The following is a 24,801-nucleotide window of genomic DNA, read 5'->3' on the forward strand; positions in this document are numbered from 1 at the left end:
ACCAAAAGAAAGCTCTGTCTCAAAAAAATTATAAAAATTGTCACTCAAAGTGCCACAGCACTGAAAGCTGAATATTGGCCCGGACAGGAAGGGGATGAAAGTGCCCAGTAAGCAAGTGGTTAAAGTGGAACTAAACCCATCGATTTAACAGTTTAAAAAAAACAGATAGATTCTGGCATGTGCCTGGGAACATAGGGCCACATTGGTTGCGCTCTCCACCAAACTGTCAAACCTTCAAATGCCTGGTGTCATAACTGATCACATGACCAGCATCACAGCAGTTGAAGATCAAGCAAAGGCCAAAGCTGCAGCTTCCTTGACTAAAAAACGATAGGAGGGTTTATTTACACTTTAAGTGATGAAAGCAACTGTTAGATCTTTCCATTCACCAGCATCCACCAAACGAAAAAAAATAAGTTGGGGGTGGACTGACGCTTTAACTGACCATACACATAATACAAGCGTTAAGAGATACCTCTCAGATCAGCAGGATATCTCCATGAACGTATCACAGCATTGCTAATTTACACTTTCCATAAAACTGCTAATTAAATTGTTTGTGTAGCAGCAGTAAATCGTTAAAGGTTTTCAGGAAGAGAGACAGAATTTAAAAACCTCATTCAGAGCAGTGCGGCACTTCAGGGCAACGCGTCTCACCCTGACCTCCAAGGGATTTCACTGCTTTGTTACAATCATGTTAATTAAAAGCTGTATTGTTAGAAATTCACAGGAACATTTCCCAAGAATAGAAGTATATTTGTTTCTCATATAATTCTCTGCGATGCTAATTATCTCATTCCATTCGATGAGCCTGCTGAAGAGTCATGTATTATGTATTATTTCTTTCCTCCACTGTTGCTGCATTTATGGATATGGCCCATACATAAGAGGGTTGGCTACTCAGCCCCATTGTTAACATTCATCAAGGGGGGCACCTTGTGAGAAAGAACAAAGGCTCCGCATTAATGTCAACAAAGCTGCTGGTGTTCAGAACATGTGCCAATTTAGATGAAAGTTCCTGCTGCACACCAAGCAAAACTCTTAACCTAGGTTCAGTTCTAGGGATGCTGTGATAATCAGACAGATAGTACTGTAAATTATAAATACAGTAAAACTTTGGTTTGAGAGCGCTTTGCAAGACAAGCAAATTTTTAAAATAAATTTTGACTTGCTATACAAGCGATGTCTTGATATACAAGTAGCGTCATGTGTAAAAAAGAAGAGAGGAGCCTCTAAAGTGTAGCAATATGGTTACATTTAATGAAGGTTCAATATTTAGCAACTCACATGGTTGATGATTAAAACAGGCACATCTAAGAATGCAGGCATCCGGGGTAAAGCTGTCCACATAGACCGTCCTCTGCACAGTCATCTTCATCATCCCTTCCCCGCTGCACTCCACGAGTGATTCAAAGCCTCACTTTCAGATCACTCTACTGCAGGCTATTCTTCCCGGTCACAATTGCAGACTGACAGTGGTGAGAGTCGGTGGTTCAGAAGATGGTCTCTGTGGACAGCTTTACCCCAGATGCCTGCATACTTAGGTGTGCCTATTTTAATCATCAACCATGTGAGTTGCTAAGGCCCTGTTCACATAGGGGCGACGCTACTTCGCACCGCGACCTCCGAGGTGGCGGTGCGAGCAGCGCGCCGCGACCTCGGAGCGGCCGCCACGGACTTCATAACATTGAAGTCTATGGCGGTCGCCTCCTGGTCGTCCCAAAGAAGCTCCGGACCCTTTTTCTAGGTCGGAGCGACTTGTGTCGCTCCTATTAGAACGGGTCCGCAGCTTCCCTATGGGAGGCGACCTGCGGCCTAGGTCGCCCTAGTGTGAACCGGGACTAAATGTTGAACCTTCGTTAAATGTAACCATATTGCTACACTTAGAGGCGCCTCTCTCTTATATTCTGTAGCTCTGCTAGATTTTGCTTCTAATCCCCTTGGGAAGGCTGCATATTGTGGATGGACATTTTATGGTTACACAACCTATCACATTGCTATAATCTTTGTATATAGACTATAAACTGAAGGACTTGTGGAACGAATCATCTGAGTTTCCATTATTTTTTATGGGGAAATTCGCTTTGATATAAGAGTGCTTTGGATTAAAAGCATGTTTCCAGAACGAATTATACTCGCAATCTAAAGTTTTACTGTATACTGTAAACACCAAAATATTGCTCAATTTGACTTCATTGTAATGTCACCTGTAGGGGTAATGTTCAATGTTTTGGGGCTATTTTGGATTACCTTCCTCGGGCAGACACTTGAATACTAGTGATTCTACAATCCTTTTAGATTAAGAAAGTTTTATGGCTACTGCCATTGTTATCCCCCACTCACATCCAGGAAGTCGGCCGTGAGATGGAACACTCCTGGAATGAGACTTGAGACACTCATGGCTTGAAAAAGGCTTGAGGTGCTCATGGCTTAAAATGCATGAAAAAAGAGTGCAACTGCTCCTATATCCGCAGTGCGCATGCCCTGAAACATGCCGCATGGTCCAGTGAAATCACAATGCCCTACGCTGCACTCCACGAGTGCCTCAAGCTTCGTTCTGGGATTGTTCCGTTTTATGGCTGAGTTCCTGGATGCGAGTGGAGGATAACAATGGAGGCCCCTTATCTCCTTTTGATCCTGTTTTGGAGCCTGCCATTTGTGGTTTGTACTTTTTTAATTTTTTAGGACTTTAGGACCAGTTTACGCAGTAATAAAGCCTAGTATTGGTGCCAGTTTACGCAGTAATAAAGCCTAGTATTGATGCCATGCTCTCAGCACAGAGGAGATAGGGAAGAATAGTGAGACCTGCCAACCATAGTGATGAAAGTGTTAAGGTCTTAACACTTTTACCAACCTCTTTGGAGATCTTTATGATTTTCCCACGAGTCTCCTGACACGCTACAGTACAGCACACCTCTCCATTTGGGACTCCTTACCTCGGCCACACATCGTGGTAAAACACAACTAAGGAGGGAGGCTGCTGCAACGCGCCTCTCAAACTGGGACTCATGCCCATACAGCAGGGGTGTCCAAACTTTTGAGGAGCAAGGGCCACTTTAGCGACTTGGTAACATATTCCGGACCACAATGAGCAGAGCAGGCAGATGACAGGTCCGTGTACACACAGCCCACTGTACTCTATGGGCCCTCCGACCCGATCCACCAAGACAGAAGGGAATGTATTCCCTTGTTTTTTTTTAAGTGGATCAGATTGGAAACAGGCAGGTGTAAACAGACATAAGTCCATTTACATCCGCCACTCTATAGAGATGAATGGAGGGTCCAATAGGGTCCACCTAAAAAACAGACAGGCGGACCCGATCAGACAGAGGACTGCTTTCACACGGACGCACTGAGGTTTACCTGCACCTCAACTGACCTCAATCTTCACTTCTTCCTTGGGATTCCTGTAGGTATCACTGCCTCTTGCTGTACCCCAGGTGGGTATGACTGGTGGCTGCTGCTTGCTGTTATCCAGAACTAGTACTGCTGGTGGGTACTGCTGGCTGGTACTGCTGGCTGGTATTACTGGTGGGTACTGCTGGCGGGTACTGCTGGCTGGTTCCTGACCAATCATTCCTGACCATCAGTGTGACAGGAACTGGTGCTACAGGAAGCATGTGGCTGCATTAGAGAGCAGAGCCAATGCTTCCTGTATTGCACCTGTCACAAGTGGAGTGCATTTAGTATCACTCTGCCTGTGACAGGAGCCAGCTCTATACAGGAAGCATCGGCTCTGTTTCCTCTAGTGCCGGCTCTGTTCTTCACACTGATCCTGGTGGATGGCGGGCCGTGAACCCGCAATCTGGGCTTACCGACCTGCCCACCATCCCAGAGCAGGAGGTGGTGCTGAAATCATGTCAGGGGGCAGAGTATAATGTTGGGGGGCCATGGCCCCTCTGCCTCCCCCCTCCCCCCCATAGTGATGCCACTAAAGTTCACTAAGTGGACCACTTATGTATTTATACATGTTGATCATATCCCCCCCCCCTTAATCTCCTCTTTTCAAGAGAGAATAAATCCAGATCCTCTAATCTTTCCTCATAGCTGAGCTCCTCCATGCCTCTTATCCATTTGGTTTCCTTCTCTGCACTTTTTCCCATTCTCCGATATCCTTTTTGTGAATCGGTGCCCAATACTGAACTGCATATTCCAGATGAGGTCTTACTAATGATTTGTTGAGGTTTAAAATGATGTCCCACTCTCTCTCATACAGAAGACTAAATCGAATTAAATAAATACTTTTGAACATTTTTTATTTGGAACTTTATTTACCAATATTCACAAGAAGAACACTAGAAGTTTGTCAGTGGCTGATATTACGTAGTTAACTTAGGAAAAAGATTTGAATGGTAGCCCGGGAACCTTATGGTAATTCTAATATTAAAATGGGTATAAAAGTATTTAAAGTGTTACTAAACCCAGGACCATGCATCGATTCTGGTCTTTTACAGTACACAGAACATGGAAATGCAATTGTTTTAGTAAATATAAACTGCTAAATACCTTTTCTCAATAGCAATATATAGCAGTCTTGGGACTTCTATCAGTGTATGGCTGAGCACTGGTTAAAGCTTGTAGGAGGAGTTTTGATTCTCCTCTGCCTGTCCTATGAGGCTGCAGGACCCCTGACCCTCTGTCTGGACAGTGCTGATTGGCCCTGTGCTGATCACATGCACGCTCCCAAGAAAAGAAAAAAACTCTCCAGAAATACACACCAAAGTGAGCGTGTGCAGCTTGCCCCCCCAAATCTCTGTACTATCAAAAGATGGATTGGGGACTGTGGAAAAAGGGGATGATCAGAGAAGTCAGGATCAAACAGGCTTTTTACACAATGCGCAGGATTAAGCTCTTAGGTTCCACAGGGAAGATAACAAGCATGCTTTACTGCATATAGTAAACAGACAGAATTTATTGTTGTGGGGTTAGTAACACTTTAACTTAGATGTCTGGATTCCTAGGGCTTGCAATTCTTGTAGGTGGAGAAATTAGCCTTATGCATACCTTGAGTGTAAGCAGCCATGGCCAAGTTTGTACCTCGTACAAATCAAAGGTTGGCATCGCTGCTGTTCACATGTAACTGCTCACACCAGTGGTTACATGTGAATAGAGCTTCTGACTGGCCCTGGAGCGGCTGTTTGCATGTCAAACTGCCATTAATACAGTTTTTATGTGGTCATAGCGCAGAGCGCTTCTGTGTCCAGATGTGGAGTTAAGGCACCCATCTTGATAAGTTCAAAGGGAATTGATGTAACAGAAAGTGAGGGGGCACTGACAGCCCTAACCCTTCCTTACCAATTTAAAAACAAACAACATAATTTTGCCTGAATTTGGGCTTCTTAATGATGATATACGTTTGAACATATTTTTTGTACCTGAATTGCTATTGCTCGCGATACCAGCCCTCTTAGGTACTGTAAAGGATCTTCTGGACCTTCCCATTTGCTTTGCCAGGCAAGTGGACACTGATGAAAAAAAACAATACAATTAAATATAAAACTATGGTCATTTTTTCTTTAACAGCATTGGTATCATTTAATGCAAACTACGCTACAAAACATTACCTAGCAATAGTTAGTCTCAAGCAACTGCAAGTGTGAAATGTTGTATGACAATTTATATTGGTATACTACCTAAAGCAGTATTAAACACAAAAGCAAAAATGTACTATATTGCAATTCTTAGATGTTATGGCTGCATTTGTTTTCTTTTTTTAGACTTTCTTTCTTCTATTTTCATCTGGTTATCTAGCCAGTAAGTTTGTTGTTTTTCAAAAGAACAAGCTCTCTTCCAGTTACCGTATATACTCGAGTATAAGCCGACCCGAATATAAGCCGAGGCCCCTAATTTTACCACAAAAAAATGGGAAAAATGATTGACTTGAGTATAAGCCTAGGGTGGGAAATGCCGCAGCTACTGGACCCAACTGGACCACCACAAGACCCAAAATAGGGGCTGCGGGGATGGTACAGGAGAATGCAGGGCTGTGGGCATGGTACAGCAGAATGCAGGGCTGTGGGCATGATACAGGAGATGCAGGGCTGAGGGCATGGTACAGGAGATGCAGGGCTGAGGGCATGGTACAGTAGATGCAGGGCTGTGGGCATGGTACAGCAGATGCAGGGCTGTGGGCATGGTACAAGGAGAATGCAGGGCTGCGGGCATGGTACAGGAGAATGCAGGACTGCGGGTATGGTACAGGAGAATGCAGGGCTGCGGGCATGGTACAGGAGAATGCAGGGCTGCGGGTATGGTACAGGAGAATGCAGGGCTGCGGGCATGGTTCAGGAGAATGCAGGGCTGTGAGCATTGTACAGGAGAATGCAGGGCTGCGGGCATTGTACAGGAGAATGCAGGGCTGCGGGCATTGTACAGGAGAATGCAGGGCTGCGAGCATTGTACAGGAGAATGCAGGGCTACGGGCATGGTACAGGAGAATGCAGGGCTGTGGGCATGGTATAGGTGTACCATGCCCGCAACAATGCATCTCTTGTAGTATGCCCGCAGCCCTGCATAACGGCAGGTAGTGCGGCTGTGGAGGAGTCTCACTTACCTGTTCCTGAGGCCCCTTAGATTTAAAAATGGCACCGCCCAGCGTCAAAACACGTCCTTGCGCATGCGCTGCCACCTTTCCCGAGCGGCGGCGGCGCATGCGTGGAGACATGTTAAATCGAAGGCGCCTCGGAGCACGTCGGGCCGGCTGGTAACATTTTTATGACTCGAGTATAAGCCGAGGGGGATGTTTTCAGCACAAAAAAAATGTGCTGAAAAATTTGGCATATACTCGAGTATATACGGTATATAAGTTTACACGGATGAGGCAACCCATTTAACACTAGCAGGGTTGCTTACCATGATCAGCTTTTATTTGTGTAAAACCTTTATCCCAAAAGGAAAAAAAAACTGTTTGCTGTAACTGCTTATAAAGTGTGAGCTGAAGGTTTGGCAATGTGTTAGTGCATTTAAATCCGCTAGCACATCTAACACCCCCTTCCCCCAGACTGACAATGCTGCTGTCTAAAGGTGTCCCCAGAGTGTATGCACTCTAATACAGGAGGTGTGTTACTGTCCAGATCACCAGGTGAAAACAGGTAAAAAAAGCCTGAAAAAGAAAACAAATGCACCCACCACATTTAATGATTGGAAAGCTGCAATATATTACATGTTTGTTTTGGTTTTATTACTGCTTTAAATACAACTTCAGCCATAATGTGTATTTTGTTTCAGACACAGTAGGGATGCATTACATCTTCTAGAAGGTTTTTATAGCTGTCGCTTTCCTTTCCTCTAAAGGGAAATATCAATAATGCACTTCAAAAGAAAGTGAAACAGCCAACCCAGCTAACAGCAATGCTCTGGATCATGGAAGTGAAAGGACCATTTTCCAATGCCAGGTGCACCAGCCACAACCTTTGAAAAAAGTTGAAGCGTGGAAAAAGGGGATATCACAAATCCCAGCATGTCCCTGGGGGCTATTGCCAGGCCTGCTGTGACTGATGTCTCTTTCACATCTGCATTTCATTGTCACACACACATTTGCATGCACCATTTTTAATGCCAATTTGAATGAGCTTCTTACCATCCATCTGAGGGAGGAACTATGGTTTTAGGAGGGATAGGTAGGGGCAGAGTGGGGTTCAGGGTCATTGGAGTGGGATGGAAGAGAGCTGGGGAGTGGAATGGAAGGGTGCTGGGGAGTGGGATGGAAGGGTGCTGGGGAGTGGGATGGAAGGGTGCTGGGGAGTGGGATGGAGGGGTGCTGGGGAGTGGGATGGAGGGGTGCTGGGGAGTGGGATAGAGGGGTGCTGGGGAGTGGGATGGAAGGGTGCTGGGGAGTGGGATGGAGGGGTGCTGGGGAGTGGGGGTGGGGAGGGACTCCCCTTGGTTGGTTGCGAGTATACACTGTTATAACTTGATAAATGAAATAAACTGCTTTTGTAGCCTCCGAGGTGCTTTAACCTTGTAGTGTTTTTTGTTTCGACATGTTCTCTTTTGGATGCATCTCTCCATAGAAGGGCTTGGCACTTGCAGGACTACCACTCCCAGGATCTTGGTTTGGTGTTTTTTTTTTTTATATATAGAATATGAATGGGCTGCCAACGCACCACAACACACGACAAATCAGACTGGAAACTGTTTTTTTCCAATGAAGTGTGCCATAATGATTCCCATGTGTATGGTGTCTTGTGTGCTGAATTGCACGTCCACTGAGGTTTTAATTTGCAAGGTACATGGGGGGCATTCAGTGCACCACACTATGGATCATCCATTACAACAATGCAGTTAAAAATGTGTGTTTATAATGTGTTACTGCAAGCCATAGGTGGCTAAAACAGTTCTACAGTTGGAGGTGTATAAGTTGCTCATTGCTAAATTGCAGGATATCAGATTGCTGGTTTCCTCGTCACTTTTCCTAATTTAAAATGAAAAAAAAAAAACAAGAAAAAAAAACAGAATTTGTGACTGCATCAATGCTAAACGTTTAGAAAATCATTTTGCTCTTCCCAGAGCTCTACGATATTGGAAAGCTTGTAAACAGTACGATATATCGGTCCATTAAAAGTCATCATGTTATTTATGGCTCCATTCTGCTCTTCTCTAGGCTGGCAAGAGCATATCGGCATTATTTCATCTCAGCTTAGGGGCCTTGTTCACACACGCACACATTTATATTAACTACAGAGGGGCAGATTTATCGAGGGAATGAAAAGAACGACTGCTATGTGAAAAGGAGATTGCAGGCATTTAATTGCGCTATGAACGATGTTCTACAATTTAACCAGGCGGTGTTAGGGCTGCAATAATTGATGTGCATATAAAAGTGTTCATAGTACAATATATTCCAGAGAAATATCTCTCAATCTTCACAACAGTATTTTTAAAGGAAAACTCCATTTAGGGCTAATTGGAGGAGCCAGGTGAGAAGAGAGTATTGTGTAAATGACATCTGTGTGCCATTGAGACTTAACCTGTGCCTTTAGAATATGTGTCCATTCATTTCTGGAGCATTTTTGTAAAATGCTGACAAGCACTACTGAAGCTCTAGGAAGATCCTTTGCAACTTTTTAAAAGTTGGTATCTGCATTGGCTAAGGCCCCTTCTCCCTATCTACAAAAAAGTGACAACCACCCCAACCTATAACGGCCATATGGCAATGGAAGAGGAATGCACATCACAAACATACAAAAGATTTACCAGCACACTTACCAGGGGTTTTGTTTGCACAAATTTGCAAATACATGTGCAAGCCACAGTGCCCACACCAAGGGACCTTTGTATATACTGTGATCCTAACTCCAAATTTCCAGAGTCTCCATAGTAGGAGCACATATAAGAGTGGAAAGATTAATTGCAGGTATGCCTGGAGGGAGCCCACCCCTCCTTAAATGCACAGGGATGCACGTGACACCCAGCAAGAGCACAATGGCAGAAAATGTATCCAGTGCGTCCATTCATCTTCAGAGAACTGACAAATCAGTGATCATGTGATTTCTCAGTTCTCAGTCTTAGAGCAGACATGGGATAGCTGCAGCATCACACAGATGCTGCAGCATGGAGGTCGATAAGTATGTTTTTTTTTTTTTTTTTAATTTCCATATTTCTCCTTTAAGAGACCCATTCACACTCTTACATTCTGATGTGATTTGTTACATCAGGTGCATCAACCTGGTATTTTGTACATAACATGCACTGTGTCATTGTGGTGCAATAATTTAGAATGGGCTGCCAGCATAGGGCAAAGGATAAAAACATGTCCTCATAGCATTTTTTTTATGCAGCAAGCTGTAACCCATGGTATCACAACCTACCTGGGAATAAGAGCCTATAGGAGAGGAGGACAAAAAAAGCCCAGTGGAAACCGTAAGCATGTATTCAAATATTTGTTAAAAACCATTGACATGGCCTTATCACAGCCATTCAACTGCTTTAAAAAAATACATAATAATAAAGCACAGCAATGTGCTTTACAATTGTGGTTACTATTCCTCTGGCTTCAGGAGTTCAAAGTGGAGCACTAATTATAATTAAAAAAAAATAAATAAAAAAAAAAGGAGGACAGCCTGGTCATGTAAACTGTCAAGCAGAGTGAAATCTACCACTGGCTACACACTGTGGCCTGCATTTTATGAATGGGCTGACAAATGCAGGCCATGATGTGTAGAAATCAAGCAAAGTAGACTCTATAAAAAAAATAGAAAATACTTTTACTAAGACTTTAACCACTTAAGGACCAAGCATATTTCTGACACATGTTGTTTACAAGTTAAAAAGTGCATTTTTGTAAAATCTTACCTGTAAAATTCCTTTCTCTGAGTCCTCCGACAGTCGCCGCCTCCTCTAAATCATCACTGTTGGGTATTGTCCTCTGCTCCGCAGGAGTAGCTAGGCATATAGACTTAGTTAAAAACAAAAGGCATTTGCATATACACACCCCTGGGGGCTGTCCCATCTGGTCAATACCCCCCTGCAGTGATCACTCCCAACTCAGTTTGGTAGCATAGCAGTAGGTAATAAGAACCCCAAAAGAGGGGCGGGGGCGGCGACTGTCGGAGGACTCAGAGAAAGGAATTTTACAGGTAAGATTTTACAAAAATTCAGTTTTCTCTTACGTCCTCCGACAGTCGCCGCCTCCTCTAAGTCATCACTGTTGGGATGTTCCAAAGCAGTATAGACATGAGGGGTGGGAGACGCAACCTGTAGAAAAGGCAATGCATTACCCACATCAGAGAAAGGAATCTTACAGGCACCGTAAGAGAACCTTCTGGGCAACAGAAAAAAACAATGCTCAACAGGAGCAACAGCCCAGGAAAGCAAATACCAACAGCCAGGGACCCATAAAAAATCAAGGGTCCTTCATGGCACTGCCGCACTGAGAACCTTGCGGCCAAAGGAAGCATCAGCTGATGCCAGAACATCTACTTTGTAGAATTTTGAGAAAGTGTGCACCGACGACCAAGTCGCAGCCTTGCACACCTGGGTCACCGAGGCCCGATGCCAACAGGCCCAGGACGTACTCTGGTAGAGTGCGCCTTAACAGGGAAGGGTGGAACCCGTTCCTTCAAAGCATAAGCCTGCTCAATGGTCTGTCTGATCCATTTGGCAATAGTTGCTGCAGACGCAGCCATGCCCTTCCGAGATCCCTCAGGAAGGACAGATAGGGAATCCGTCTTCCGAAAGGATTCCGTAGACGACAGGTAAACCCTGATCGCCCTGACAACATCCAAGGAATGCAAAGCAATCTCCTTCGGATGCTTAGGCTTCTTACAAAGCGAAGGCAGGACAATGTCCTCATTAAGGTGGAACTCAGTGATCACCTTGGGAAGAAAGGACGGGGGTGGTCTCAAAACCACCTTATCCTTGTGAATTATCAAGTAAGGAAAGCGGCAAGACAACGCCGCCAGCTCCACACTCTGCGAGCCGAAGTGATCGCCACTAAAAAAGCAACCTTTGTAGACAGCAGAGGTAACGATATCTCCCGGATGTTTTCAAAGGGAGCACGCTGTAACACGGACAGAACCAAGTTCAAGTCCCATGGAGGTAAAGGCTCCTTCCTGGGAGGAGCCAAATGTCGCACACCTTGAATGAAGGTGCGAATCAAGGAATGAGACGCCACAGGGCGTTGGAAAAGGATAGCCAGTGCAGACACTTGGTCCTTTATCGTGGCCAGCGCCAGGCGCTGGTCCACTCCAGACTGGAGGAAAGCCAACACTCTCGACACCGAGTAAGAGCGAGGGGAGAACCCCCTGGACTCACACCAGGCGAAAAATGCTTTCCAGATACGGTAATAGATTTTACCAGAGCAGGTTTTCCTAGCCTTGATTAGAGTAGGGATAACCTCAGGGGAGAGACCCTTGTCCCTCAGGACCTGGGTCTCAACAGCCAGGCCGTTAAAGCCAGCGACTGTAAAGCAGGATGGAAGATCGGTCCCTGAGACAGTAGATCTTCCCGCATTGGCAGTCGCCACGGAGGCGCCACTGCCAGGTGAACAACGTCGGCGTACCAGGACCAGCGAGGCCAGTCCGGCGCCACCAGAATCACCAGGTGCGGTTCCAAGTGCGGTTCCAAGGTTAACCTGCGGAGGAACCTGGACAGCAACTGAATCGGAGGAAAGGCATACATCAGACGATACTGATGCCAAGGGGCCACTAACGCATCTGAGGCGTCCGCCAACGGATTGCGCGTTCTTGCCATGAACCTTTCCACCTTTTGGTTTAGCCGAGATGCGAACAGATCCATGTCCGGGGATCCCCACCTTGCACACAGCATTTGGAAGACCTCCGGGTGTAAGGACCATTCTCCCTGGTCCAGGGTCTAGCGGCTCAGATAATCGGCCTGCCAATTCTCCACACCCGGAATGTGAACAGCTGAGATCGCCGGTACATGAGTCTCGGCCCAAAACAGAATGTCGGTCACCTCCTGGGCTGCCCGAGCACTCCTGGTGCCCCCTTGGTGGTTGATGTAAGCCACCGCAGTAGCATTGTCCGTCTGTACCCGAACAGGACGACCCTGGAGACGGGCCAACCACTGGAAGAGACAGAGTTTTATCGCTCGCAATTCCAGCACATTTATCGGGAGGGAGGATTCCTCCCCCGACCAAGTGCCCTGGGCAGACAGGTTGCCCAGGACCCCACCCCAGCCTGACAGGCTGGCATCCGTGGTAATCACTGTCCACACCAACGGACGGAAGGACTTGCCCTCCGCCACCGACAGGGACTGGAGCCACCACAGAAGAGCCAATCTGGTCTGACAACTCAAGGAGACACTCAGATCCAGGGACTGAGGCAGTCCGTCCCACTTGGCCAGGATCTCCGCTTGGAGAGCCCGCGTGTGAAACTGAGCAAAGGGTATCGCCTCGAAGGCCGACACCATTAACCCCAGACTAGTGATGTCGCGAACATAAAATTTAATGTTCGCGAACGGCGAACGCGAACATCGGCAAATATTCGCGAACCGGCGAACATTGCGAACCGCCATAGACTTCAATAGGCAGGCAAATTTAAAACCCACAGGGACTCTTTCTGGCCACAATAGTGATGGAAAAGTTGTTTCAAGGGGACTAACGCCTGGACTGTGGCATGCCGGAGGGGGATCCATGGCAAAACTCCCATGGAAAATTACGTAGTTGACGCAGAGTCGGGTTTTAATCCATAAAGGGCATAAATCACCATCCAGTGTGTGTATACGATCAGGTATGATGTTGTATTGATCAGGTAGTGTAAGGGTTACGCCCGCTTCACAGTGACAGACCAAACTCCCCGTTTAACGCATGGCAAACATCCGCAAACAGACCACAACCGACCAAAATGGGACAGGAACTGGGCTTTAAGGGTTAGGGTTAGGTTTAGTGTTAGGGGATAGGGTTAGGGTTATGGTGAGATACTTAGGGTTAGAGTTAGTAACCCTACCCCTATGCCTCTAACCCTAAGCACTAAAAATAACCCTAGCCCAGAACCAGAAAAAAATTATGAATTAGGGTTAAGGCTAGGGTTAGGGCTAGGGTTAGGGTTAGGGCTAGGGTTAGGGTTAGGGCTAGGGCTAGGGGGTTAAGTTTAAGGTTAGAGGGTTAGGGTTAGGGCTAGGGTTCGGTTTAGGGTTAGGGTTATTTTTATGGCTAGGCTTAGAGGGTTAGGGTTAAGGTTAGAGGGTTAGGGTTATGGTTAGAGGGTTAGGGTTAGGTTTAGAGTTAGGGGATAGGGTTAGGGTTACGGTGAGATACTTAGGGTTAGAGTTAGTAACCCTACCCCTACCCCTCTAACCCTAACCCTCAAACCCTAACCTTAGCCCTGACCCTAACCCTAACCCTAACCCGAATTCTATTTTTTTTTTCTGGTTCTGGACATGCTACAAAGCTGAAACTTCACAGGTACACTTTTTAGACCCCCCAGACAATAAATCCAAAGAAATTTTTTTCATTTTTTTTTTAATTTTTCCAATAATTGGCTCTCTATCAAAAATGACAATTTTTAAGAACTTTTTGTGTGATTTAGTGTCTGGGGGGTCTAAAAAGTGTACCTGTGAAGTTTCAGCTCTGTAGCATGTTCAGAACCAGAAAAAAAGATAATTTTTCAGTAGAGCAGGGATGGTGGGAACCCTCCTTTTACACCTATATGATCTTTTTTTTCTGGTTCTGGGCATGCTACAGAGCTGAAACTTCACAGGTACACTTTTTAGACCCCCCAGACAATAAATCCAAAAACATTTTTTTTATTTTATTTTTTTTTATTTTTCCAATAATTGGCTCTCTATCAAAAATGACATTTTTTAAGAACTTTTTTTGTGTGATTTAGTGTCTTGGGGGTCTAAAAAGTGTACCTGTGAAGTTTCAGCCCTGTAGCATGTCCAGAACCAGAAAAGAAGATAATTTTTCAGTAGAGCAGGGATGGTGGGAACCCTCCTTTTACACCTATATGATCTTTTTTTTCTGGTTCTGGGCATGCTACAGAGCTGAAACTTCACAGGTACACTTTTTAGACCCCCCCCCCAGACACTAAATCACACACTAATCTAATCCCAAAAAAGTCATGCCTGCCTCCAAAAATGCCTGATAAATATATAGAAAAAAAATACTCAAATACCAGCCCTAAAAAGGGCTTTTGGGGACAATATATATATATATATATATATATATATATATATATATATATATATATATATAAAAACTCAAATACCAGCCCTAAGAAGGGCTTTTTGGGGTGCTGTCCTTACAGCAGGAGTGTACCAAGAACACTGACTAACAAGACCGGGAACACTGACTAACAACTGTCCCTAGCTATTAACAGCAGCAGCAGCACTTTCCCTGCTCTCACTAACACACTGCTTCAGGAATGATCTAAGATGGATGCTGCCCTTGCTTATTTATAGGAGGTGGGAGGGTGTGGGAGGGAGGTATGCTGATTGGTTGGAATGTGTCTGCTGACTGTGAGGTTCAGGGTCAAAGTTTGCCTCAATGATGATGTATAGGAGGCGGACCGAACATCGCATATGTTCGCCCACGGAGGCGAACGCGAACATGCAAAGTTCGCCGGGAACTGTTCGCCGGCGAACAGTTCGGGACATCTCTACCCCAGACCCCGCATACAGGTCCTGAGTGACGAGGACGGTTTGTCCCTGAGGGACCTGATCTCGTCTTGCAACGTCCGGAGCTTTTCCTCCGGTAAGAACACCTTTGCCTGAGCAGAGTCCAGAATCATTCCCAGATAGGGAAGACGAACCGAAGGAGACAACGTCGATTTTTGAACGTTGATGGTCCATCCGAACTCCTGGAGCGTCTGTACCGTGGTGGACAGATCGCGCACTAGGTCCTGGCTGACACTCGATCTTATGAGGAGATTGTCCAGATACCCCAAGACCGCAATGCCCTGAGCCCTCAGCAGGCCCAGAACCGGCGCCAACACTTTGGTAAAAACCCTTGGAGCTGAAGCGAGACCGAAAGGTAACGCCACAAACTGATAGTGGTCCTCTGCGATTGAAAAACCGAAGGTACCGCTGATGACCCTCGAAAATGGGGATGTGCAGGTATGCATCCTTGAGATCTATCGAAGCCAGGAATTCTCCTGGGCTCAGGGAAGCCACCACCGAGCGGAGAGACTCCATACGGAATTTTCGAACGCGCACAAAGCGGTTCAGCCCTTTAAGGTCCAGAATAGGACGCACTTTGCCCTCCTTTCTGGGCACAGTGAACCGATTGGAAAAAAAGCCCTGAAACCTGTCCCGATGAGGCACCGGGACAATCACCCCCTGAGCAAGAAGGTCCTGAACCGCTCGGTGCAGGTCCTGCAGACGCCCCAGAGGCAAATGAAGATTTGAGGGGAAGAATCTGTCCGCTGGCCGGGAAAGAAATTCGATCTTGTATCCCGATCGAACGATTTTCTGAACCCACCTGTCCGATATCCGGAGCAGCCAAGGTCGGAGGAAAACGCGCAAACGTCCTCCCACCCCAGAAACGGGTGAGGGCGCCCCTTCAGGCAGAGGCGGACTGAATCGCCGCGCCGGCATTGCCTGACTTCTGCTTAGCCGCCCAGGGCTTCTTCTGGCCCCCCTGGGTCTTGAAGGGCTTGCCCTTGGATTGGTTCCGAAAGGCACGAAAGGACCCCTGATTGGATCTAGGCGCAGAACCCTGCTTGCCTCTAAAGGACTTGTGCTTCGGGTTCTGGGCAACATGGTGCTCTTGCCCCCCTGTGACGCCTTTCACCAGGGTATCCAACGCCTCGCCAAAAAGGCGAGAGCCAGCATAGGGAAAATCAGCAACCGTTTTCCGCAAGGACTGGTCAGCCGACCAGCTCTTCGGCCATATCAGTCGCCGGTTAAGCACCGAGACACTAGACAGGCGTGCTACTAAGGGGGCCTCATTTAAGGCCGCATCACACAGATACATGATTCCTTGGTGGATTTGATCCACCATTTCCATCCAGGCAGGCGGAACATCATCAGACACGAGGTTGCTCCTAAGCATCTTAGTCCAATCAGCAACCGCCTGAGCCACCAACCCGGACACGAAAATGGGTTTGAGCAGTGAGCCCGCCACTGTATAGGAATGGCGGGCTAAAGACTCCAACCGCCGGTCCGTGGGATCCCGGAAAACCGGGGAATCCTCCGTAGGAACCAAGGTAGCCTTGTTTAACACAGCAACCGTGTGATCCACCTGTGGAGGAACACACCATCGCGATTCCGTAGCCGGTGCAAAGGGATAAAGCAATTTGAACCGACTAGGTACCACGAATGGACGTTTTAACGTGCGCCACATTTCATTAACAGTGTAATGAAACTCAGCGGGGCAGGGAAAAACCTGCGCCGACTTGCAGGTCCTGTGCGTCCCAAATGAGGACACAACGCCCGGAGGACTGGGCTCATCCTCCAAATGTAAAGTTTCCTTCACAGAAACAATTAATTCATCCATGGTTGCCCGCTCTTCAGGCAACCCTGTGGAGGAGGTATCAACCCCCTCCACCTCCGCCTCCCCCTCAGACCCCAGCGGGTCCAAGGATGAGCGGGACCCTGAAAAGGGCACGCTCGCAGCAGCAGCAGCCATATCACCATCTGAATCAGAGAAGAGAGACAATCTGGGCCTCCTACGAGCAGCACGTTCAGCCATCAGCATTTCCATATTTGACACCAAAGTCGCCACTACAGCGGCCAAATCAGGTCTCAGAGGGGCCACAGCAGAACTGGGGGCCCCCCACCAAGGCTGGGGGGAATTTGCTGTCCTGAGAATCCATTATAAAGGGAGAGAAAAAAATTCCTGCGCTAAGTTAAATAAATGACAGTGTATTCGATATGAATTATGTGAGCAGCTAGCACCAAAATCAACTAACAGTGATCAATAACCAAAATCTTTACAAAAAGTGCAGCGCTAAAGTAATTTGAATAATAATGTGGCAAGTGGAGAACCACAAAAAAAACATATACAATATATAAGCAAAATAGTGTCCAAAATACTGAATAAAGTCCCAAAACAGAAATGCAAATGAAAATGAATCCGCATGCAAGGTGTTGAGGAGAACAATCCTTTTCAGTGACACCCAGGGAAAAGTGAAGGATGGGGACACCTCTGTGCACAAGTATCACAAGCAGCTTACCAGAACTCCTTGGCTACTCAATTTAATGAGACAGCCTCTCCCAGCAAGATGTTATACCAATGTCACCAGCGGTTGTCAAGCTCCAATGCTTCATAATCACTCCATCATATAAGCATGAGTATATAAAAAGAATAAAAGCCCATAGCGTAATTCCGTAACATATAAAATCCAATTTATTAAAAGAATACTACTCACAGTGAGAAGGTAAAAAACAGGTACATAGAACAGTGCGGCGTCCCGCAATTGTCCAAAACAGCATCAAGCAATGTAAAGCAGCCGGCTCCGTAAGGGGGCGTGTGGACTTTGCATCTGGAGTCGCCAACGTTTCGTCATCAAAAGACTTCGTCACGCCCAGACGAAGTCTTTTGATGACGAAACGTTGGCGACTCCAGATGCAAAGTCCACACGCCCCCTTACGGAGCCGGCTGCTTTACATTGCTTGATGCTGTTTTGGACAATTGCGGGACGCCGCACTGTTCTATGTACCTGTTTTTTACCTTCTCACTGTGAGTAGTATTCTTTTAATAAATTGGATTTTATATGTTACGGAATTACGCTATGGGCTTTTATTCTTTTTATATACTCATGCTTATATGATGGAGTGATTATGAAGCATTGGAGCTTGACAACCGCTGGTGACATTGGTATAACATCTTGCTGGGAGAGGCTGTCTCATTAAATTGAGTAGCCAAGGAGTTCTGGTAAGCTGCTTGTGATACTTGTGCACAGAGGTGTCCCCATCCTTCACTTTTCCCTGGGTGTCACTGAAAAGGATTGTTCTCCTCAACACCTTGCATGCGGATTCATTTTCATTTGCATTTCTGTTTTGGGACTTTATTTAGTATTTTGGACACTATTTTGCTTATATATTGTATATGTTTTTTTTGTGGTTCTCCACTTGCCACATTATTATTCAAATTACTTTAGCGCTGCACTTTTTGTAAAGATCCTGAGAATCCATTGCTCAAAGTGAGAAAAAATAACAGTGCAGGAATTAAGTACTGTCCCTTTAAGAGCGCTGCGGAGTGCGCAGCCCACCGCTACAGCTACAGTGACAAAAGACCCCCAAACAGGAGAAGAAAAAAAAAACTGAGCCAGAAGCGATAATACAGAAAGAAATTGAGAGCAATAACCTGCAGAGCCCCGCAGAGTGTTGCCACCGATGTCCTGCTTCAGAGGAAAAGGAAGTGCTGCTAAAGTAGGCTGAACTTATAGGCTGCATGACCCAGGGAAAATGGCTGCCCCATAGGAATGCATAGGAGGCTCCGCCAAAATGGCCGCCGAAACGATCGTTCGTCTACCGCAAAATGGCGGCGAATGGCGCCAAAACAGCATGTAGTATAGCCCATAGTGAAGCCTACATGCCTGCCCATAGTTAAAAAATGGCGGACCGCGCGGTTTCACCCCGCTGCGGCCACATACACAGTCTGCACCCCCAAACACCGAAGTGACACAGGGAAGGGGACCCCCAAACACACACAGCGCCGCAGTGCATGTACAAGCGATCCCCGCAGGGACCGCATCAGGGAGTCACACAGGCACAGACATGGGGAACACACAGCAACACAGGACTGCCACCCCATACAGAGGCCCAATACAGAAGTACTTACCTGTACCAGATGGCGTGGGGAGCCTCTCAGAACGGAAAGCCGCTGTCCTCATCTGACAGGGAATGCCGTTTCCTAGGGACATTGCACTGCTGAATCACAGATGCGTCCAGTGAGGTAGCCACCTCACAGCTGCATCCCTGCTGCGAACAGGGATGGGTCACTCATAGTGCCAGGGCGAACCATAGCTGAACGCTCGATGGCGGGCTGGGGGTCCATCTGACCCTCTGCCCTGGAGAACCAGGGCGGCCAGTCCGAATCCCAGCAACGCAAGATCCATCTTCTTCCGAAGAGTGGACTAAAACTAAAGCTGACAAAATAAACAGCTATGTAAAGTAAGAAAAAACTGACATTTTCAAAGAAAATCAAAGAAAAAATTAGATAGGCTGAGACTGTAGCCCCAGCACAGGGAAGCCTAACTACTCCTGACGCTAGGCAGATTAAAACTGAGTTGGGAGTGATCACTGCAGGGGGGTATTGACCAGATGGGACAGCCCCCAGGGGTGTGTATATGCAAATGCCTTTTGTTTTTAACTAAGTCTATATGCCTAGCTACTCCTGCGGAGCAGAGGACAATACCCAACAGTGATGACTTAGAGGAGGCGGCGACTGTCGGAGGACGTAAGAGAAATAAGTATTTTTTGCTAAATTACTTAGAACCCTCAAACATTATATATATATATATATATATATATATATATATATATATATTTAGCAAAGACGCTGGAGAATAAAATGGCGGTCGTTGAAATATTTTTTGTCATGCGGTATTTGCGCAGCGGTCTTTTCACGGATTTTGAAAAAAACTAAACAGTAGTTAGCCCAATGTTTTTGTATATTGTGAAAAATGATGTCACGGTGAGTAAATAGATACCTATCATGTTACGGTTTAAAATTGTGCACACTTGTGGGATAGCGACAAACTACGGTATATAAAAATCTCCATAGGCGACGCTTTAAAAAATTTTAACAGTTACCAGTTTAAAGTTAGAGAGGAGGTCTTTTTCTAGGATTACTTCCCTCACCTAAATGATCGTGGCGATACCTCCCATGTGTGATTTGAATACCGTTCTCATTTGCGGGCGCGACTTACGTATGCATTTTCTTTCGTGAGCAAACTCACTGGGGGGGGGGGGGGAAGGAGGGGTGCTTTCATTTTTTTTAACAATTTATTTTATTTTATATTTTTAACACTGTTTTTAAAAGAAATTGATCACTTTTATTGCTGTCACAAAGAATGCAAACATCCCTTGTAACAGTAATAGACAGTGAAAGGTACTCTTTATGGGGGATCTGAGGTTTAAAATACCCCAGACCCCTCCACTGTACTTCAGAGTATTTAAAGTGCCAAAATCTGCATTCTGACACTTTTTTAAATTGGCACAACTGGGAGCCGAGTAAACCGGAAGTGACGTTGTGACGTTGCTTCCAGGTTACATGATTGGAGACCCGATCAATGCCAAGTCCGGGACTCCAACCAGCCGGCGGAACTGCCGGCTGGTTGCTCGGGTGTCCCGGTGGGACCGGAGACCCGGGCAGAGCCACGGAGGGAGGGAGGAGGGGGCGTCCCTTCATGCTTGCTGAAATAACGTCCAAGCAGCTGTTGAGCCACATCGGTTGTTATCTCTTAAAAGCCGACCGCCGGGTCTAAAAAATGGTAACAGGTTGGCATCCTCCCGGTACAACCACTGTTTCAAGCTGATGTATAGGTACGTCAGTTTGTGAGAAGTGGTTAATGTGGGTCAGATCTAAGAAGTTTATTGGTGCTGATGGTGGTGGTTAAAGAGCAAATCAAGCAAAGTTAAATTTGCAGGGGTTTCAGTGAATCCAGTGGAATATCCGCAAACCCTAAACATAGATTCTAACGCCTTTAGTCTAGGGGAACTTTTTCTGCCATTTCCCAAGGCTAATTTACAAAAATGGGATTTTTGACTTACCGTAAAATACATTTCGCTAATGTTCATTGATGAACACAACTCCCGATCTTCATAACCATTGGGTTATCCCCCTACAGGAGTAGGACACTAGGCAGAAAAATTATCTGGCTATGTCTATGGGCAGTCCCGGGGGGTATACTCCCTTACCTGTGATAGGTACTCGGTTTTGTTATAAGCAGTGTCAGAGGAATTACAACTCCACAGAGGGGTGGGTGGTGTGTCCGTCAATGAACATCAGAGAAATGGATTTTACCGTAAGTCAAAAATCCCATTTGGTCTTTTGTTCATTGACGGATACAGCTTCTGATCTTCATAACCATTGGGACATCCCAAAGCAGTGTTAAACATGAGGGGTGGGAACAGCAAAAAAATCCCAAGGCTTAACAGCACCCAAACAAGCAATAGGGGCTCAACCAAAACAAATGGAGACCACCTGAAAAACATACACCCTCAAAGAGGTTCAAGTCCTCTAAACAGCAACCTGCAAAACCTTGCGGTCAAAAAAAGCCTCCGCAGATGCCAACACATCCATTTTATAGAACTTTCTGAAAGTGTGCACCGATGACCAGGTGGCTGCCTTGCAAACCTGTGTCACTGACGTCCTGATGACGAACTTCAAGAGACTCACAACACACAATGTACGTCTTCCACATACGATGATAGATCTTTCTAGAACTCGATTTCCTATCTTTTAACAATGTTGGAATTACCGACTCAGATAAACCTCTATCCATCAGCACCTGGCATACAACAGCCAAGATGTCAAAGCCAGCGACTGTAAAGCAGAATGGAAGATTGGTCCTTGGGACAGCAGATCCTCCTTGAGAGGAAGCTTCCAAGGAATGCCAGTGACCAGCCGCACCAGATCGGAGTACCAGGTCCGGCAAGGCCAGTCCGGAGCCAGTATGATGACTAGAATCCCTTCTGCCTTGATCCTGCATAGAAGTCTTGGCAGAAGCTTGAGAGGAGGGAAGATGTAAATATTACAATACTGACCCCACTGGGTCACCAGTGCATCTGTGGCATCCAACAGAGGATCCCGTGACAGAGCCACAAACCTCTGCACCGTTCTGTTGAGCTGGGGCGCCAACAGATCCACCTCGGGGATGCCCAACCGGAGATACAACTGGTGAAACACCTCCGGATGAAGGGACCACTCCCCTTGGTCCAATGCCTGCCGACAAAGAAAATCTGCCTGCCAGTTTTCCACCCGGGAATGTGTATGGCAGGGAGAGCTGGAACAAACCGTTCTGCCAACCTTAGAATGCCTGCTACCTCCAGAGCTGCCAAGGACACTTTTTGTGCCCTCTTGGTAATTGACATAAGCCACAGCCATGGCATTGTCCAATTGAATATGCACTGGACATCCCTGATGACGATCCGTCCAATGGTCCAGACACAATCCGATTGCCCGGAGTTCCAAGACATTGATTGGTAGTCTGGACTCTTCCAGTGTCCAAATTCCCTGAGCAGAGTTTTTGCTGAGGACGCCTCCCCAGCCAGACAGGCTGGCATCTGTGATGACCACTGTCCATTACAAGGGGAGGAAGGATTTGCCCAGCCAAAGCACCGGAAAACGAAGCCACCATATCAGGGATTCCTTTGTTCCTCGGCTCAGCCTAATCTGATTGTCCAGAGACTCAGGAGGGATCCCTAGGCACAAAGAAAAGGCCCAGGCAGGACAGGGGGCTCTAGTAAGAGCCCCCACCAGGTACAACCTCCCCACCGCACAGCCGATCGCCCGTCTGGTCACCGGTGGCGCACCGCCCTGGCCCCCATCGCCAGCATAGCGCCTTGCCCCTACCCCAGGAGGTGGACCAGACCACCCACATAGCCCCACCATAAGTGGAGGAGGGGTAGCATGGGGGACAGATGAAAGGGGGGTGCCTGACAGGAAGGAGGGGAACCCGGGGATCTGACTGTCCCAAGGAGGGGGCCTACGTCCAACCCAAAATCCTCCAGGGGGAGAAGGGGGACAGCTACTCACCCTACCAGGAACCAGGCAGACACTGCGCCAGACAGAACCCCTCGCCATTGAAATGGGTTGCTGTTGGCCAGGAGGAACGCTGCGTCGTATGTGAACTTGCAGGCCAGCCCCGGTCCAGTAGGGCTATGTTGCGGCCGACGTAGAGCGGATCTAAGGGTCTGTGCGCGCGCGCTTGCCAGACTGGGGTGACCACTGGATCTAGATTATCCAGCATGTCGCCCAGTCCAGCAGTTGATTGTTTTTTTTCTTGTGAGATCTACAATCTAAAAAAAATTGCCAGGATCGGAGATCCCAAGCAAGAAACCAGGTCCTGACTCCTGACTAGGTTGAAAAAAATGAGTACCTATTGCAGAGACAGGGAAGTATATCTCCTGGGCCAGCCCATAGGCAAAGCCAGATTAGGGTTCTGCTTAGTGTCCTACTCCAGTAGGGGGCAGTATAACCCAATGGTTATTAAGATCAGGAGCTGTGTCCGTCAATGAACTAAAGAGAAATTTTGAAAAGGGCACAAGAAACTGGGTATTGCCAAGGGTGACATGCACTAATGCAAACAAAAAATGTAAAAAAATGCACGTCCAAGAGTCTTTTAAATTTGGACATCATCATCAGTTGGACAGCATACCAACAGAAGCCGTGGATTCATGCTGGCAAACTGGCCATATTTGATTTGTTTTGCGATTTGCTGGACTGTGAATAGGCTGGGCTCAGGTCAAATTCATGGTCTACCCAAACCCAAAGTTCATCACCAGTAGTGATCGGAATTGTACCAGCGCTATGGAGGAATGGGATATAAAAAAACTTTCTGAACTGTGTAATATATGGTTTTTATTTCAACAAATAAATAGCTGAATATTTATTGTCAACTATGAGGCCTCGTTTACATAGATGCTGAGGTCCACATACCATGAATTGGCCTTTTTTTTTTTCAGTGTCTGTAGACTCCAGGTGCTGCATGCAGCTAGCCTATTCAAGTCTATTAGGATGCAGAGACACAGTCGCTAGTCCCAATGTGCACCCACATACTTGTCAAGTTAGGATGAGCGGCTGTGTCCTAATAGATTTGTATAGGCTGCCTGCTTGAAGCACCTGGTGTCTAGAGATGCAGAAAAAAAAAAAGGAATAAGGGCCTCAGCACCAACGTGAGCGAGGCCTAGGTGGCGGAGATGCTTTAAACATTAATATGATTTTATACGAATTTACCAAGACTGGAGCAGCCAGAATCCAGAGAAGCGGTGTGTGGATCAGCTTCTAGCTTTCATTTTCAAAACCTAAGTGTGGTTGTAAACCTCAGACATTAAATCTGAACAAAGCATATCCCTCTATAGTGTGTACTTGCCCTAATCCATTTCTGTCAAGAGAAAAAAGGTGACAGAGGAGGGAATTCTATCATATTGACAGACACTGCTCTGTTCCTGTTTGCTGTATCCCTTCTCTCCAATTAGCTGTCAGAGCTCTTCTTACTGAGCTATGCGGTGTGTACTTTCAGCTCTCCATTCCCTTTTTTCTGACAGCTCAGACAAGCTTTATAAATTCTGGACTTTGACCGTATGTAGAGAAAAGAGGGCTGCAGATACACAGGGACAACTTAAGTAGGAGGATTTGCTTCAACTCCGTATCACCGGAGGACAGTCACTTCAATGGGTATATATATATATAAGGGTTTACAACCACTTTAACTGAACAAGCAGAAAGTA

At 46.5% G+C, this 24,801-nt stretch overlaps 1 protein-coding gene across 1 annotated transcript in view; it reads right to left on the reverse strand.

Moving 5' to 3' along the window:
* Nucleotides 1–24,801, reverse strand: part of DYNC2H1 (dynein cytoplasmic 2 heavy chain 1) — an 807,725-nt gene that overhangs the window by 117,990 nt on the left and 664,934 nt on the right. Inside the window, exon 85 of the mRNA XM_082246437.1 lies at nt 5,376–5,465. Within this exon, the coding sequence (XP_082102563.1) occupies nt 5,376–5,465 (90 nt within the window). The remainder of the gene's footprint in view (nt 1–5,375; nt 5,466–24,801) is intronic.

The sequence above is a fragment of the Pelophylax lessonae genome, assembly GCF_965119305.1.
Source record: "Pelophylax lessonae genome assembly, chromosome: 2".
In the NCBI taxonomy this organism is placed as follows: Eukaryota; Metazoa; Chordata; class Amphibia; order Anura; family Ranidae; genus Pelophylax; species Pelophylax lessonae.